The sequence below is a fragment of the Ovis aries genome, unplaced genomic scaffold, assembly GCF_016772045.2.
Source record: "Ovis aries strain OAR_USU_Benz2616 breed Rambouillet unplaced genomic scaffold, ARS-UI_Ramb_v3.0 scaffold_85, whole genome shotgun sequence".
NCBI lineage: Eukaryota > Metazoa > Chordata > Mammalia > Artiodactyla > Bovidae > Ovis > Ovis aries.
This window is the reverse complement of record NW_024599827.1, coordinates 945,504-962,206: the sequence shown is the minus strand read 5'-3', so window position 1 is coordinate 962,206 and position 16,703 is coordinate 945,504. Positions and strand designations below refer to the sequence as shown.

Here is a 16,703-nt window from a genome sequence, read left to right as displayed (position 1 = left end):
TAGATGACAAAAATAGTGAAACAAATGCAAGTTCCCACATTAGTGCAGCAATTTGGGGCCAGTTAAAATAATGGCTAATAATCATTTACGTTGAAATGGCTCCTGAAGGCATGGATGATGATTAATATTTCCTATGGAAGGCCTTAGGTCACTGGGAAAACTCCAAAAACATTCCATTTCCCTTGTTTCAAAAACAAAGAGGTTATGTAATATGTTTGAAAATTTATATCCAGTATGTTTAAAATAGAGCAGAATTAGGCATTTACATAGGGTAAGCTTTAATTATCTGAAAAAAAACTACCTGAGTGGAAAAATAATCAGAATAAATTAGGTGATTCCCTCCGTGATCAGAAAATTCCACAGTAGAATTCCACACTGAAGATTCTGAAGTTTTTTTTTTTTTTGAAAAGGAAGGAATGAAGTGACTTCCGGAGAGGAGGTGGGGGTCTGCTGTCATGGGACTCTTGCTCAGCCTTGCGCTGGCCCAGCTGACCTCACGATGTGCCTGTGGCCCTTTTTCTCTGCTTTAGGACTGCCCTCCGGATGCAGAGGACTTCCGAGCCCAGCAGTGTTCAGCCTACAATGATGTTCAGTACCAGGGACGTTATTATGAATGGCTTCCACAGTACAACGACCCTGCCACCCCCTGCGCGCTCAGGTGTCAGGCCCGGGGACAAAACTTGGTGGTGGAGCTGGCACCCAAAGTCCTGGATGGGACACGGTGCACTGCTGACTCCTTGGACATGTGTATCAGTGGCATCTGCCAGGTAAGCCACACCTACTTCCCGGGCCCCTGTCTCCAGCCGGTGCTGCAACCACTGTCAGTAAAGATAACCTTTCTCTTCTGTACTTCAGTTCATGCAGATGAAATATTGCCTTTGAGGATTTTAATGTAAAACATATCTTAAGGAGTGTTATTCACCTGTAGATTATATTTTACTTATTCAAAATAGTGTAAATTGTGCCCATATAGAGTCAAAAGACAATAATATATGACTTGTGGATTTTTCTAGATCAGTGGTTCTCCAACTTGAAAGTACATCAGAATCACCTGAGGGACTTGTTAAAACACAGTGTTCTGAACCCCATTCCAGAGCTTTTGACCCAAAAGGTCTAGGGTAAGGCCTCAAAATTTGCTTTCTAACAAGTTCCCAGGAGGTGCTGATGCTGCTAGCCCAGAGACCCCACTTTGAGAACTATTGATTTATTGGTGTTGATAGGTTCTCTGAATTTTCTTGTTAAAAGTAATTCATTGTTTGAGGCCTGTGGGAGCAGTGACTTATTTACTAAGTAATTAGCATGAGTGTACTCCAGCAGACTTTTTAGAGTGATCTTTGCAGAGTTGTGATGAATGTGACTGAAGTATAACCCCCCGTGGCTTATAATAGGGGTGAGGACTCAGAAGACTATGACAGGTTGCTGAGACAGTGTGGGGATTGTTGGGAAGGGATAGAATTCTACTCCATTCCTTTGATCACTGGAAAAAATTGTAAACATAGGGAATGCTTACTATTCCATCTACCCTATTATGTTCATAACAAAAACAGCAGTAATAGTAGCAAATATCCCTAACCATCTACTAAGTATCAGACCCTGCCAGGTATCTCTGACTTCTTATACTTGGAGGAACCGTGGTCTTGCTTATCAGATGAGCTTCTCCTTCCTACATCCCTCCGTCTGGAAAGCAGTCTCTAGTTGCTTACCACAACACCTTGGAGTCATTCTTTTCTTAAAAACATTTTGTTGGAATACAGTTCTTTACAGTGTTGTGTTACTCTCTAGACAGTAGATTCTCATTAGTTATCTATCTTATACATAATAGTGTATATGTGTCAGTATCAATCTCCCAGTTCATCCCACCCCCTTTTTCCCACTTGGTGTCCGTACATTTGTTTTCTACGTCTGTGTCTCTATTTCTGTTTTGCAGATAGGTTTATCTGTACCTTTTAAAAATAATCATTCTTGAGTTTTCTCTTTCAATCTACACATGTAATCTATTGCTGAGTCAATTCTACCTTCAGACAGCATAGTTAGATCTTGTTTTTTGAGCTACCGTGACATTATCTTTTTAACTTGTACATTTCAACTCACTGCCATACCCCAGTACTTCCACAATATCTGTCCCCATCAAAGGTCCTTAATTAAAAACTGGTTGAATAAACGAGTCTTATCTACTTGCAGATGCAGAGGTTGTTCATATCTCTTGGTCTCTTTTATTTCTCTCTCAGCCTCCAATCTTGAATTTTCTAGTTCAAGTTTGATGTCCATTCTGGGAGATTACACAAATTCCTCCAATACACCATGGGAATTTCTTCAGTCCCCACCCCTTCTCAAATGAACTAGTATTGTTCTTCCCAGATCCACTAGTTATTTAAACTGCTATCTGTTAATTTCTGTTTATGACACTACAATTCTCAGTGTCACCTTCCTGAATTCACGTTGTGGTTACCAAGTGTATTTGCTTACATGTCCTCTATCCTGATACTTCAATCAAATTTATCACATTTCACTTTTTTTCCCTCTCTACTTTCACCTTTTTACTCCAAAACTAGACTAGCCAGTCTCCCTTGGTGGCCTAACCAATCTCTCTTCCTTTCTCTTCTACTCATAAACCATCTTTATTTGATGTTTGCTGCTGCTTCTAAGTCACCTCAGTCGTGTCCAACTCTGTGTGACCCCATAGGCGGCAGCCCACCAGGCTCCCCCATCCCTGGGACTCTCCAGGTAAGAACACTGGAATGGGTTGCCATTTACTGTTGACTAATCTTCCCAAAGGTCAGAGTTTATGACTTTATTCTTTTATTATATATGCTGTCAGTGATTTCCCTTTATAACCACCAGTTAACTTTTGGGCTCTTCCATGAAATAATAATAGCTATTTTTGTTCAGTGGAATTATGCCTTTTTGTTTTACACATTTTTGACAATGAATTGTTATGAAAAACAATTTAATCTGGACTAAAGAGGAGCAATGCAATCCAGTCAATGTTTGGACAATGAGGCTTTGAAGACTTGAGTAGAAGTTGCATAAACCAAGATGAGGAAGAGAATCCCAGGCGGAAGAATAGAGTTTGTAAAGAGATGTGACAGTAGGTATGTTTAAGCATCTTTGACTCATTTTGTAGAGCTGAGGTGAAAAAATACCCGTGGGACAAGGCTAGGAGTTGAGACTACAGCTATAAGTGGAAACCAATCATGAACTGATTCTCAAAGTTGTGAAAGGAGCCAGTGAAGAATTTTTTTAAGAAATAGCTCGGTCGGGATTGTCCCTAGGAAGGTCAGTGCCATGGGCGGAGTGTCAAGTGGCAATGTGGCAGATATCTGGGGAAGATGGGGTCAGAGCAGATAATAGGTTAAGTTGGGATAACAAGAGGACTTCCCAGGTGGCTCAGTGGTAAAGAATCCACCTGCCAGTGGAGGAGACCGAGGTTTGATCCCTGGGTCAGGAAGATCCCCTGGAGGAGGAAATGGCAACCCACTTCAGTATTCTTGCCTGTGAAATGCCATGGACAGAGGAGCCTGGCAGGCTACAGTCCATGGGGTCACAAAGAGTCAGACACGACTGAATGACTGAGCAGGTGCACAGGATAAAGGTGGTTTTCAGTGCTGAATGAGTCCCTCTAGAATGTGTGCTTCCTGGGACTTCCCTGGCAGTTCAGGGGTTAAGACTCCATGCTTCCAATGCAGAGGGTGGGGTGCAGGTTTGATCCTTGGTTGGGGAACTAGGATCAGATGGGAAAAAAAATTAAAGTAGAATGTGTGCTTCCTATCATGTTTTTGTGAGTCTGATGGGCAAGTGGATTTTTTTGGGCAGGTGGTACCTTGATGAAAGCTGAGTGCTCTTCTGGTAAGGCCATTCAGATCAAAAGAATTGTGTACACTTCTTCAGATGTGACTTACATGCTTCTCAGTTGAATTCAATATCTTTCCTTCCACGGGATGATGTTCACATAAATTCCCTTTCCTGGACAGTGTGGCTGTGGCTGGCCACAGTTATCGGGATGGGAGAAATTAAACTGTGTGGTTCTCTCTGATTACTTCGGAATCAATGAACTGAGCCCTGATGTTCACTTAGCAGAGACTACAAATAATTTTTGCAAGTGTGTTTAGAGTTTGTTTATTTACATGACTGTGTCACTGTGCTCCTAAGAACAACCTACCATGAGTCTGAGCACAGCATCTAACATTAGACAACTATACTCACTCAATGAAATTTGCTTCTGCTTTGGGGGCCTGGTTTTTACCAGAAATAAGACCTGTTTGGAACCAGATCTGCAGAACAATTCTAATATATCTTTCAGGTTTATTGAATTCCTTGACAACTGGGTAAATGAAGAAATCACTCTGTGTTTCTAGTGAAAAGAATAGCATCCAACACATACTGGATGCTTACTCAGGGTCAGGCACTGTCTAAGCCCTTGGCTGTGTTAGCTCATCAGACACTCTGAAGCCGAGATTGTCATTATCCTCACTCCGTTCATAAGCAAACTGGAATTTGAAGAGGCTAAGTGATTTGCCCTGATGATACAGCTAGAAAATGGTAGAGCTGGAATTTGAACCCAAGAAACTGAATTCCAAAATCTGTTTTTAACCTTTGGGCTATATTGATGATATTTGTACTTTTTGTGTTGCTGCAAGCATCACTGAAGTTTGTAACTGGAAACGAGATGAGATTCTAGTAGACGACAATCAGCACAATAGATGAGTGATGCTTAGACAGTTTAGGATAGAGGTTGAAACTCAAATATTTACACCCCCCTCAGGGAGGAAGACTGCTCAGGTGTAGTCATAGTGAGTCACGAGGGCTGTCATGAGCTGGAGAATATATACCTGCTTGTTGATGTGCTCAAGGGATCAACCATATATAAACATCAGTTTTTGTCAACAGGAGCCAGAAATCTAGATTTTAATGTGAAGTGTTCAATTTCAAGCAACACCATGATGTTAATGACCTTGCTCTATCCATCATTAGTTAAGTAGAACTCCAATATAATACAGACTAGGTTTTCCTTCAGTAATAAACAACCCCCCAAAAGCTCCATGGCTTAAAACAAAGATTACTTTTAACTCATGCTACTTGGCCAGTGTGGGTCAGCAGGGGTCTCTGCCCTGAATGTCTCAGAGACCCAGACTGAAGGAGCCTTTATTTGCACACACGTTTTGCATAATAACTACAGTAGTGAGGAGGGGAACGTGTGACTCATGCCCTGACCCTTGAAGCTTCTAACCAAAGTGATTCAGACCTTAGACTCATATTTCGTTGGCCAAAGACAGTCAGTGATCACACTTATTTCTAAGGGAGTGGGAAAGTGCAGACCTCCATGGGCTGAAGGGAGAAACTAATTATTTATGAATATTCCTATTGACTGCCATAGCTCCATATACTCTGATTTTTCAGGCAGAATGTTAGAATTTTTGTAATGTAGAATTCAATTTTCAGAGATCTCAAACAGAAGTTGACTCAAAAAATTATTTGCTTCATGAAGGATTAAATTTGACTGATCTGGGAAATTCAGAAACTGATCTGGAAATTTGCTCCATCTGGAGTGAAGACCCTGATTTAAACACTGACTTCTATGAACAGTGTAAGAAATCATAGGCCAGAACTATGAAATAATCCTTCACTGAAGTGACGATTTATATATGAGTATTTATTCCCCAAAGCACTGCTCATATATCTTAAATTTTTGTTTATATTATCCCCTGTCTTGTGTAACTTGTCTCATCAACTGCATTGCAAAATAGGAATCCCATCTTATTAATTTAGACTCTGTAATGCTTGGCTCTATACAAATTGGCTGTGTGGATGTTAATACATTTTATTGATATGTTTGTCAGTTAGTGATCTTTAAATCATTACAGCTAGAGATCTTGACTTCAGGAGAAGTCACTGAACTTGAAAATACTTCAGGCAATTCTTAAAAAGCTGCTGATTGTTGATTATGATGAGATCTGAAAGCCAATATTCAGTAGTCCCTCAATTTCTAGGGCAGTTTTGGCTTATCTCCTATGAATCACAAGACAATCAGATCTTTTCAGATATTATTTTTCTGTGATGTTTTCACATGCTTTTTTTGGCTGCAAGATTTGGATGAACTATGGCTTTAAAAATTATGAAATAAATACCAGTGCTCAGGGAGGTATTTGATTGCCCAAGATCTTGCAAGGCTGTAAACACTCTTCAAAATAAGCCCATCCTAGCTCCTAAACCCACACCCTTCCTGGATGACCAGATAAAGAGCGATTCTCATTCTCATGAAATGTGAAGTGCTCAGGGACTCACATGTGTGAGGACAGAGCTTGGCCCAGGAACAGTATTTCTATAATTTAATGGTAGAATTACTCCCCTTGGAGAAAGTTGCTTGAACACAAGTTACTCATTGATTGAATCTTAAAAATGCAAGTATGGTTCCAAAATCAATCACTCTTAAGTTATTCCACATGTATTTAGTAAATATTAATATAATAGCCTGTGTAACTGGGTTTGTTGTTGTCCATCTGCTGATACTAAAGGTGAGGAAGGTAGAACATAGTGATAAGATTCTGGTGTCAAGAGGAACTGGGTATTCAAACAATATACTAGTTGTGTAATGTAGGAAAGTCATGTAACCTCAGAAACAGTCAGATGCCTAATTTGTAAATAGAGATAAAAGGTATCAAAAGGTGGCCATGAAAATTAAATGAAATAATGTGTATTACATGCTTGGCATAGCACCAGCATTCAATAAAAATCAACTATTATTATTACTATTTCACTATTATCTTTATAAAAATTCATATAATCAGAATGAAAGGGTCTCAAAGGATTCAGCTGCTCATCAAATAATTTAATACCCTCTCCAGTTTTCCTGTCCCAAAGTCTCCTACCTAGCCTGTGATTGAATATTTATTGTTGGATAACTGACTCTAAATACGTTCTCATATTGAACTAAATTACACCTAAACCTGTAGCTTTCACCGTTTGAAAATACACAGAACAAACGTAAAGCCTTTCTTCACGACATCCCTCTGTGAATTTGAAAATATCTCTAATCATAGGCTTTTCCTCAAACTTCCTTGGAACTTTTCCCACCTCCCCCTGAAACTTTCATTTGATCTTGTTCCTTCCCTTCAGCAGCAGCATTTTGGAAAGAATAGTCTATAGATGTGGTTTTGACTTCCTCCAGTTTTATATTCCCGTCAACACCTTGGATACAGACTCTGATCCAGCAGTTCCCCCAAGCTGAAGCGTAGGGGCTCAACCCGGGAGTCCAGGCAAAATGAAAAACAGAGAGGTGATTCAAGGGACTCTCTTTTGTTGAGCCCTTCAAGTATTCTAGTCACTGTACTAGGAGTTTTACATGTATTTTCTCATTTCATTCCTAGTATAGACCCTGTGTGAAGTATGTCCCAAGTGTCTCTATTTCACTCTTGAGGAAAATGAGTCTCCTAGAGTAGTTTGCATTGTTGTATATCCTGTATCTTGAGAAGGGTGGTAGGTCTGGGTAGTTGTAATCACGCTGTTTGCCTCCAAGGTCTCTGCACTTAACCACCAGGCATATAAATACAAATAACACTGAATGTATGCAGAGAGTTGGAAATAAACCAGCTCATTAGTTAGTGTATGTCATGTAAAAGTCATATTTAATAAAATAAAAAGGAATATAAGATGTAGCCCTTTTTTTCATATAAGGAAGCTCACAGTTCAGCAGATACACACAGACTGCTCACAAAAGCTTCCCTCATAGCTCAGTGGGTAAAGAATCCGCCTGCGATGCGGGAGACCCTGGTTTGATTCCTGGGTCGGTAAGATCTGCTGGAGAAGGGATAGGCTCCCCACTCCAGTATTCTTGGGCTTCCCTTGTGGCTCAGCTGGTAAAGAATCAACCTGCAATGTGGGAGACCTGGATTCGATCCCTGGGTTGGGAAGATCCCCTGGAGAAGGGAAAGGCTACCCACTCTAGTATTCTGGCCTGAAGAATTCCATGGACTATTAAGTCCATGGGGTCACAAAGAGTTGGACATGACTGAGCGACTTTCACTTCACTTTACTCACAAAAAAGTAATAATCACAAGAGACTGAAGGATGCAGTATAAACATATTCTGAGATATCTCTCTTGTTAATTCCTTATATTTTAAAAATTATTTATAAAAGTTTTTATAAGAATTATATACACACACATATATATACATATTCAAGTAAAGATATGTAGGTATAAATATAGATAATGATACAGAAGGAGATATAAAGATCCAGATACAGGATATTGAGAGAGATGGATTTATCAATATGAATAAGATATAGGTTTGTGTGTTAGTCGCTTAGTAGTGTCTGACTCTTTGCGACCCCATGGACTGTAGCCCACCAAGCTCCTCTGTGCATGGGATTCTCCAGGCAAGAATCTTGGAGTAGGTTGCCATTCTCTTCTCCAGGGGATCTTCCCAACCCAGGGATTGAACCCAGGTTTCCTGCATTGCAGGCAGATTCTTTATGATATGAAGACCAGGGATGTAGGTATAGATTGAGATTAAAACAGAAAAAAGTTAAACTATGGATCAGAAGGATATATATCAACCTCAAAATAGTGGTCATCTGGGGGAAGAAGTGAGAGAACAGGACTAGGGTAGGGATAGAAAGAGAGGGAAGGGGTTGGGGGAAGAGGAGAGAGGAAGTATTTGTAATGTTCCTTTCATTTTATGTACATAAAATAGCTGAATAGAAGTATAAATAAAAAACTAAGGGTGAGAATGTCAAGGGGCAGCCTCCATTCATCTTTAATTCTTTGGTCTTTGGATAAGAATCTTATATATAAATGACATGGTGGTGTAAAGCTTTATATGTTATTATTTTTGAGTTTTTTTTTGTTTGTTTGTTTTGACCATTTTAAAATTCTGTATTGAATTTGTTACAGTATTGCTTCTGTTTTGTGTTTGGGGATTTTTTTTTTTCTTGGCCATGAGGCATGTGGGATCTTAGCTCCCTAACCAGGAATCAAACTCACATGTCCTGGGCATTGGGAGGCAAATCCAAGTCCTAACCCCAGGACCCCTAGGGAAATCCCTTTATTTATTATTATATATTTTAAAATCTATGTTCTCATCAAAGAGAGCCAACTTATACATTTAAGAAGGATAACACCATCAGTATGATTTCTGAAATACATAAGGTCTGATATGCCCATATCTCTACCCACTCCTGGCCCGCCATCTTCTGTCTGCAGGCAGTGGGCTGCGACCGGCAACTGGGGAGCAACGCTAAGGAGGACAACTGTGGTGTCTGTGCTGGTGACGGTGCCACCTGCAGGCTGGTGCGGGGACAGTCAAAGTCACACGTGTCTCCTGAAAAAAGTAAGTTTTAACATTACCATACAACAGCATGTGCTTTACACTGTCTGATAGTAAAATAACATTTTCCCATTGCTAAAGTTTTTAGGTAGTAAGAACTTTTGACTGGTGTTCTAAAAGACACATTTCTCCCCAAAAGTGTAATAGGTCAAATTTTTATTCCCATTACCTCTTCTTAGATTACCTGTTTCTTTGAACTTTTGCCAATACAGAGTACAACTATTATTTTTAATTTGCTGATTTTTTTAAGGTAAACTAGGAGTCATTATTTATTTTTCCCCCTTTTGATTGCTAACAAGGTAGAAAATATCATCCTGTATTTATTGAAATATTGTCCTGTATTAATTGTCCATTTATACTTTTTTATCTTTCAATTAGCTGCTGAAGTCATTTACTCTTTTCCCTATTTGGATGGTGATCTTTTCCTCACTTGTATCATGAATATATACTATTTGTTGTAACTGTTTTTAATATTCTCAGTTTGTCATTTGACTTTCAGTATTGTTTGTAGAATCGGTAGTTTCTAAATTATAGATACCCAGAATTCTCCACCTTTTAAGTTTGGTAATAGCTGCTTAATTTTTTTTAAAAAATTAGGGGTCAGTCAACTTTTTCTGTAAAGGGTTAGAGAAGAAATATTTAAGGGCTTTTTAGCCTATATAGTTTCTGTCTTAGCTACTCAGCACTGCTGCTGCAGATGAAAAGCAGCCACAGGCAACCAGTGAACCAATGGGAAGAACTGTGTTCCAATAAAGTTTTATTTACAAAACTAGCCTGCAGGCTAAATTTGACCCTCAGGGTATAGTTTGCCTACCCCCTGCCTTAAAGAGAAAAAATTATATATTTATGCCTTCTGCCAGTGCTTTTTTGTATGTGTGTTCCTACTTTAAAATCTTATTCCTTTGAGTTTATTTGGATTTAACTTATGAAACAGAAAGTGAAAGTGAAAGTCACTCAATCCTGTCTGACTCTTTGCAACCCCATGGACTGGTCAATGGGATTCTCCAGGCCAGAATACTGGAGTTGGTAGCTGTTCCCTTCTCCAGGGGATCTTCCTGACCCAGGAATCAAACCAGGGTCTCCTGCATTGCCAAGAGATTCTTTACCAACTGAGCTATCAGGGAAGCCAAAAGTTTATTTACTTTTTTGGCCACACTGATTGGCTTGTGGGATCATAGTTCCCCACCAGGTATTGAACCTGTGCCCCTTGCATTGGGAGCACAGAGTCCTAACCATTGGACTCCTAGGGAAGTCTATGAAATGGGGATTTTACTCATTCTCCCCAAATGGGGAGAAACTTAGAGGAGGAGTAGAGGGTGGACAGGGTTTTCCAGGCAGAGGAAACACAAAGTTCATGGTGTGATACTAGAGTGAAGCCTGGACTTTCTTGAGTAACCGAGGGTTGCACATCGGTTAGGGTGGGAGGAAAGACACAGTGGCATTCAGAAGGAATCATAAAGGCCTTCATTGTTGTGAATCACGTTTCAGGTTAAGTGAAGTCATTACAGCAATTTAGGCAGTGGAGGGACTTGATTAGATTTGCATTTTAATAAAGTGATTCTGGCAACTTGTGGAGGTGAGCCTGGAAGCAAGGAGTCCAACTAGGATGCCACAGTTATCTTCGTCGGGGTTGTAGTGAGGTGGGAGAGGTAAAGGAGCAGAGAGGGCAGAGAGATTTAGAAGAGAGAGTCAGCAGAGTTTGCTAATTCATAGAGTGAGAACTGTAAAAGAGAAGAGGAAGCTAGAATGATGCAGATTTCCCAGCCTGAGCAGCTGGGTGGATTTCTTTTCTGTCTATCTGGGGAAGGAATGCATGGAGAGGAGATGCATACCAAAAATAAGGGTTCACCTCTTTGGGTTTTCTTCTTTCCAGAAATGTGGCCCCATAAGTATTCAATGCTTTGTTACTTTTCTGATACCTTTTATCAGATGTTAATTATATTTTGTTTGAGGTGAAAGAGTTGATCTGAAATGTGACAGTCCATTGTTAATGGTCTTTAGTTATGCATTTTTTAATACATATTTTTTTTAGTTAATTAACTTTTTATGGCTGCATCGGGTCTTAGTTGCAGCTAATGGGATCTTCCATCTTCATTGTGACACATGGGATCTTTAGCTGCAGCATTCGAACTCTTAGACCAGAGATCAAACCTGGGCCTCCTACATTGGGAGCATGAAGTCTTAGCCACTGGACCACCAGGGAATTCCCTTTAGTTATAAATTAACTGAGTTTATCCAAAGAGAGTATATACAATATATTAGGAAGGCATGAGAATTTAGCCAGGGAAAACATTTGAGGGGATTCAAGTGAAAAGATAATGAGAAGAGTAGGTAAACTCAGAACTTAGCAGGAGCAGTATGGGAGCTGAAGGAATAAGTAATTCCAAAAAAGGAGGTAATAGTCGGCCATGTGAAATGCTGTTTCGAGGTCAACTGGAATAAAAGTCCAAAAATTTCTCATTGGCAATTTGAAGCCAAATCTGTGACCTTAGCAAGAGTGGTTTCAATGAATTTCTGGCTAAAACCAAAGCCTGATTGCAGTGGGTTTAGAAGTAAATAGAAGATGAATGAATGAATGGAGGGAAGGATTTTGCAAGGACTAAAGGAGAGGGCACACAGTCATACCATGTTAAGAACTGAGTAACTACTCTAGGTCCCCTTGGAGAGCATGGTGAGAAATTAACTGTGTTCCAAAACAGTTTTTTTTTTCTTTTCTTTTTACACTCTGTTCATTAGGAGGTAGAATCAGCTGCTTGAGAGTGAAGGCTCTCAAACAGATTCACCAATGGGGATAATAATTATGCTCAGCTCTTAGGGTCATTGTGAGGATCAAATTAAACTACGTATGAAAAGGTGTCTGACACATAGTTAACATTGGCTGAAGGATAAAGGGAGATGACCCTACTCTCTAGCCACCTTTTCTTCATTGGAAGCTATGATCTCTACATCACTTCCTTCTTCTTTAGGATAAAGCATTGGCAAAGGGATTAACAGTAGAAAAAACAATTTCGGTACAACAAAATATCCGTGCAAACTTTAGAAATAATTGTGGCAGAAGGGTGCTTAGTGACTTGAGAAAAAGGTTTAAAACATTTAATACTTTTGAATAATTTCTGCAAAGGAAGAGCAGCTAGAGCTCAGACACACATCCCTAAAGGGAGCTAGTAGAGCTGGGGGCATGCTGCTGGCAAGTCCAAGCTCTGTCTGCCTGCTCTAGGGCTGAGGCTAAAGTTAGCAAAGATGCCTGCCTGCCTGTGTGAAAACCTGGTGCTTCTCATCCTTGCTTTTCATTATGGCCCCTTCATGTCTGTTACTGCTCTGAATCTGGCCAACTGAAGCTGTTTTTGGCTGAGATTTTCCATGGGCCATATGGAAGCACTTCCCTATAATGATGCTTTGTGTGAAAGAAATGTGGGAAATGAAGCCACGTCTCTCCCTGAGTGTGCATCCCCAGGCCTGCAGAGTCCACCAGGCTCCTTGGGCCTCACCTTGCCAAGCCGTCATTCCTATCTTCCCCAAGTCTCACGCTGAAGGAGGCCAGGGCAGGGAGATGCTGTTGGCAGAGCCCTGCTAGCAAGAAAGTGCATGAGGCTGCTCTTGGGCCCTGTTTCCATCCTGCAGTGAGGCAGATTCAAGGTGGAAGAGCCTGGAGCCAAAACCTTCACTGTGAGAAATATCAGAAATTAATCCACATACAACATGCACATTTCCTGTTCAGAGGGAGGAGGAGAGAGGCTGAACTCACAACTGGCATCCATAGCTTTGGCTGTTGGAACAGAGAGCTGGAGGCCACTCAGCTTTTTAAGGAGAGAAGAGTCTAAAAACAGCAACAAAAAAGCGTACACCCCTGATTGGAGCATTTGGATTTGGTACTGGAGGACTCACTTGTATTTCCAGATTTTGCCATTGTTTTGACCTTGTCCATAGAAGGACCATGCACCCCTGAGACAAATAAATAAATAAGCTCACCTTGCCTGACCTGTTTATAGAGTTGACCCTTGAACAATGCGGGTTTGAACTGCATGGTTTTCCATTTTCTTCAGCAGTAAATACTACATGAATAAATGACCTGTAGTTGGTTGGACCCACCCACGTGGAACCACAGATAACAGAGAAAGCATATATGGAGAGCTGACTATTAGTTATACTCAGATTTTGTGGGGGTTTTTTTGGCTGTGATGCATGGCATTTGGGATCTTAGTTCCCCAATCAGGGATTGACCCAGCCCCTGAGTTGAGAGTGCAGTCTTAACCACTCTGAAAAGTCCCTATGCTATGCTTGGATTGTTGACTGGAGGGGGTTGTTGCTCCTAATTGCTGCCATCCCCACCCCCTGCATTGTCCAAGGGTCAACTGTACATTTTTCCCTGGTGACAGCTAAGCTTATTGATGCAGTGACACCTGAGGCTGACCTGCAGCCCCATAACCTTCTTACCAAGCATCCTTGGGTCTCTGAGAAAATACAGAATCCTGGGCTAGGCGAACTGTGGGGCTACCTCACAGGGCAGTTCTTACAATGTTTTCTCTTCATATACTTTTTTTTTCTCTTCATATGCTCTTCATTTCTGTTTTGACTGTTATTTCCAAAAACCATCTGTATACTTAACTTATTCCATGACAAAGAAGACTGTTATTGACTATAACAGGCTTGCTGAGGTGGCAAACAGATTGTTCTCCCTTCCTCCTGCCTTTTTACCTCGTCTCTTTCTGCCTCCCTGCCTTCGTCTTTGTAGGGTGAGATTCTGATTGATAGTGCTGTATGCCAGAACTGTGTCTGGCAAAAGAATATTCAAACCAAGCACCCTGTTCATTTTATTTATTTTTTACATTAAAAAAAATATTCTTGGCCCCACTGCACAGCTCGTGGAGATCTTAGTTCCCCAACCAGGAACAGAATCCTTGCCCCCTGCATTGGCAGGCAGATTCTTAGTCACTGGACCACCAGGGAATTCCCAGACTCCATTCATTTTCATGGGATATTTAATTCACAAGAGAGAGCGTGGCATGGAAGGAGATCTCAAGATTGAGAATGTAGGGCCCTTGCTTTCACCCTTGCCTTGCTCTTCCACATGTTTTTGTGCATCTTCTATGTCCTCTGCAAAACAAACAAACAAACAAACAAACAAACAAAAAAACAAGAGGACAATGACATGTAGGTTCTGTTAAGAAGGAATGTTATGGAGGCTGTTTTTCGCAGAGTATCCACACTGGCCAGGAACTCCTGGCTTAATACCTCTTTGTAAATTGCCTTTATATTTACACTTACTCTAAAATCCATGCCCCTTCTCATGACTTTCAAAGTCTTATTATCTGGCTTTTATGTCATGTCATGTGTGCTGTCTTGCCCTCATTCACTAGTTTGTAGTCATCTTGATTTTCTGGAAGATTTTTTACTTCCCAGGGACCTTTTCCTCCATGGCTTTTGCACTGACCAATCCCTGAGTCTAGAACACGCTTCTCCTAGCTCTTAACTTGGCTGTCTCTTTCTCAACCTTGAGCTTAAGCGTCACCTCCTCAGAGATATTTTCCTTGACCAATCTACCTAAAGTCAGCCCTTCTGTTTTCTATTTCCTTCTTAGTCTTTATTGCAAAGAGTAATTGTTTCATTTACAGTTGACTCTTAAATAACATGGGTTTGAACTGCACAGGTTCACTTATAGGCAAATTTTTGTCAATGGTACATACTACAGTACTGACATGATCCTCAGCTGGGTGAATCCCCGAATGTGGAAACTTAGATACAGATACAGAGAGATAACTATAAATTATACCCAGATTTTCAACTGCATGTAGGGTCAGTGCCCTTAACCCCTGTGTTGTTCAAGAGAGAGCTATCTTTGTTTGCTTAATTCGTCTCTCCTGCTGGTCATATGTTGCAAAAGTGGATTCTGTATCTATCATTTTCATCATTTTATTCCTGGAGCTTGTAGGGTACTGAGCATGTCAGAGGAGCTCAATAATGTTGCACGAATGAATACAGGTTCTTCACTGGAAATAACTCTGCTTCCCATTATGTTTTCGGTGAGACTAAATATTGTGCAACAGAATTTTGGGACTGGAATTTTTGGACTGGGGTAATAACCTCTTCTTGGCCACTGTCTGTGATCTTAGGCAAGATCACAGGAACTTGCACTTTTTCATCTGTGTCCTGAATCTGTTAGCACAGATCATGTCTAAGACATCTTTTAGTTCTGAAAATCTATTAAATATATTTATACTTTATTCCTTATTTTAAAAAGCACAGACCTTGAGGTGGAATGGAGGTCAGAGAAGTTAGTCCTAGGATCTCATAGGAAGACTTTTCCAAAGATCTAATGAAAAGGTTCCACAGAAATGGCTTGTCTTCCTAAAGAGCCCAGGAAATTTTACATGTTTATATTGGTTTACATGGGCTTCTCAACTTGAAATTCGCTGTCTTTGGTGATAAGGATGGCTTCTACCCCTCAGTACAGGGAGATACCTTCCCCTGGAAGCTTTATCCCTGCTTTCGTCCAGTGGAGGGACACAGTGTCCTCACAATGGCTGTTTCTTAGTACCTTTAATTCAAAATAATTAGTTCAGTTCAGTTCAGTACTCAGTCGTGTCTGACTGTTTGCGACCCCATGGACTGCAGCATGCCAGGCCTCCCTGTCCATCACCAACTCCCAGAGTTTACTCAAACTCATCTCCATTGAGTCCGTGATGCTATCCAACCATCTCATCCTCTGTCATCCCCTTCTTCTTCTGCCGTCAATCTTTCTTAGCATCAGAGTCTTTTCAAATGAGTCAGTTCTTTGCATCAGGTGGCCAAAGAATTGGAGTTTCTGCTTCAACATCAGCCCTTCCAATGAACACTCAGGACTGATCTCCTTTAGGGTGGACTGAATGGATCTCCTTGCAGTCCAAGGGACTCTCAAGAGTCCCCTGTGGTATTCTCCAGTACCACAGTTCAAAAACATCAATTCTTTGGTGCTCAGCTTTCTTTATACTCCAACTCTCACATCCATACATGACTACTGGGAAAACCATAGCCTTAACTAGATGGACTTTTGTTGCAAAGTAATGTCTCTGCTTTTTAATATGCTGTCTAGGCTGGTCATATCCTTCCAAGGAGTGAAAGTGAAGTTGCTCAGTCATGTCCGACTCTTTGCAACTCCATGGACTATAGCCTGCCAGGTTCCACCATCCATGGGATTTTCCAGGCAAGAATACTGGAGTGGGTTGCCATTTCCTTCTCCAGGAGATCTTCCCCACCCAGGGATTGAACTCGGGTTTTCTGCACTGTAGGCAGACGCTTTACCGTCTGAGCCACCATGACTGCAGTCACCATCTGCAGTGATTTTGGACCCCTCCCCCCAAAATAAAGTCTGCCACTATTTCCACTGTTTCTCCATCTATTTG

At 40.8% G+C, this 16,703-nt stretch overlaps 1 protein-coding gene across 4 annotated transcripts in view; it reads left to right on the top strand.

The window, feature by feature from the left end:
• The window catches only part of ADAMTSL3 (ADAMTS like 3), a 381,800-nt gene that overhangs the window by 159,850 nt on the left and 205,247 nt on the right, over positions 1–16,703 (top strand). For all 4 annotated transcript variants that reach the window (XM_042242633.1, XM_060408762.1, XM_027957113.2 and 1 more), the window contains exons 6-7: positions 531–767; positions 9,201–9,327. In XM_042242633.1, the coding sequence (XP_042098567.1) occupies positions 531–767; positions 9,201–9,327 (364 nt within the window). The remainder of the gene's footprint in view (positions 1–530; positions 768–9,200; positions 9,328–16,703) is intronic.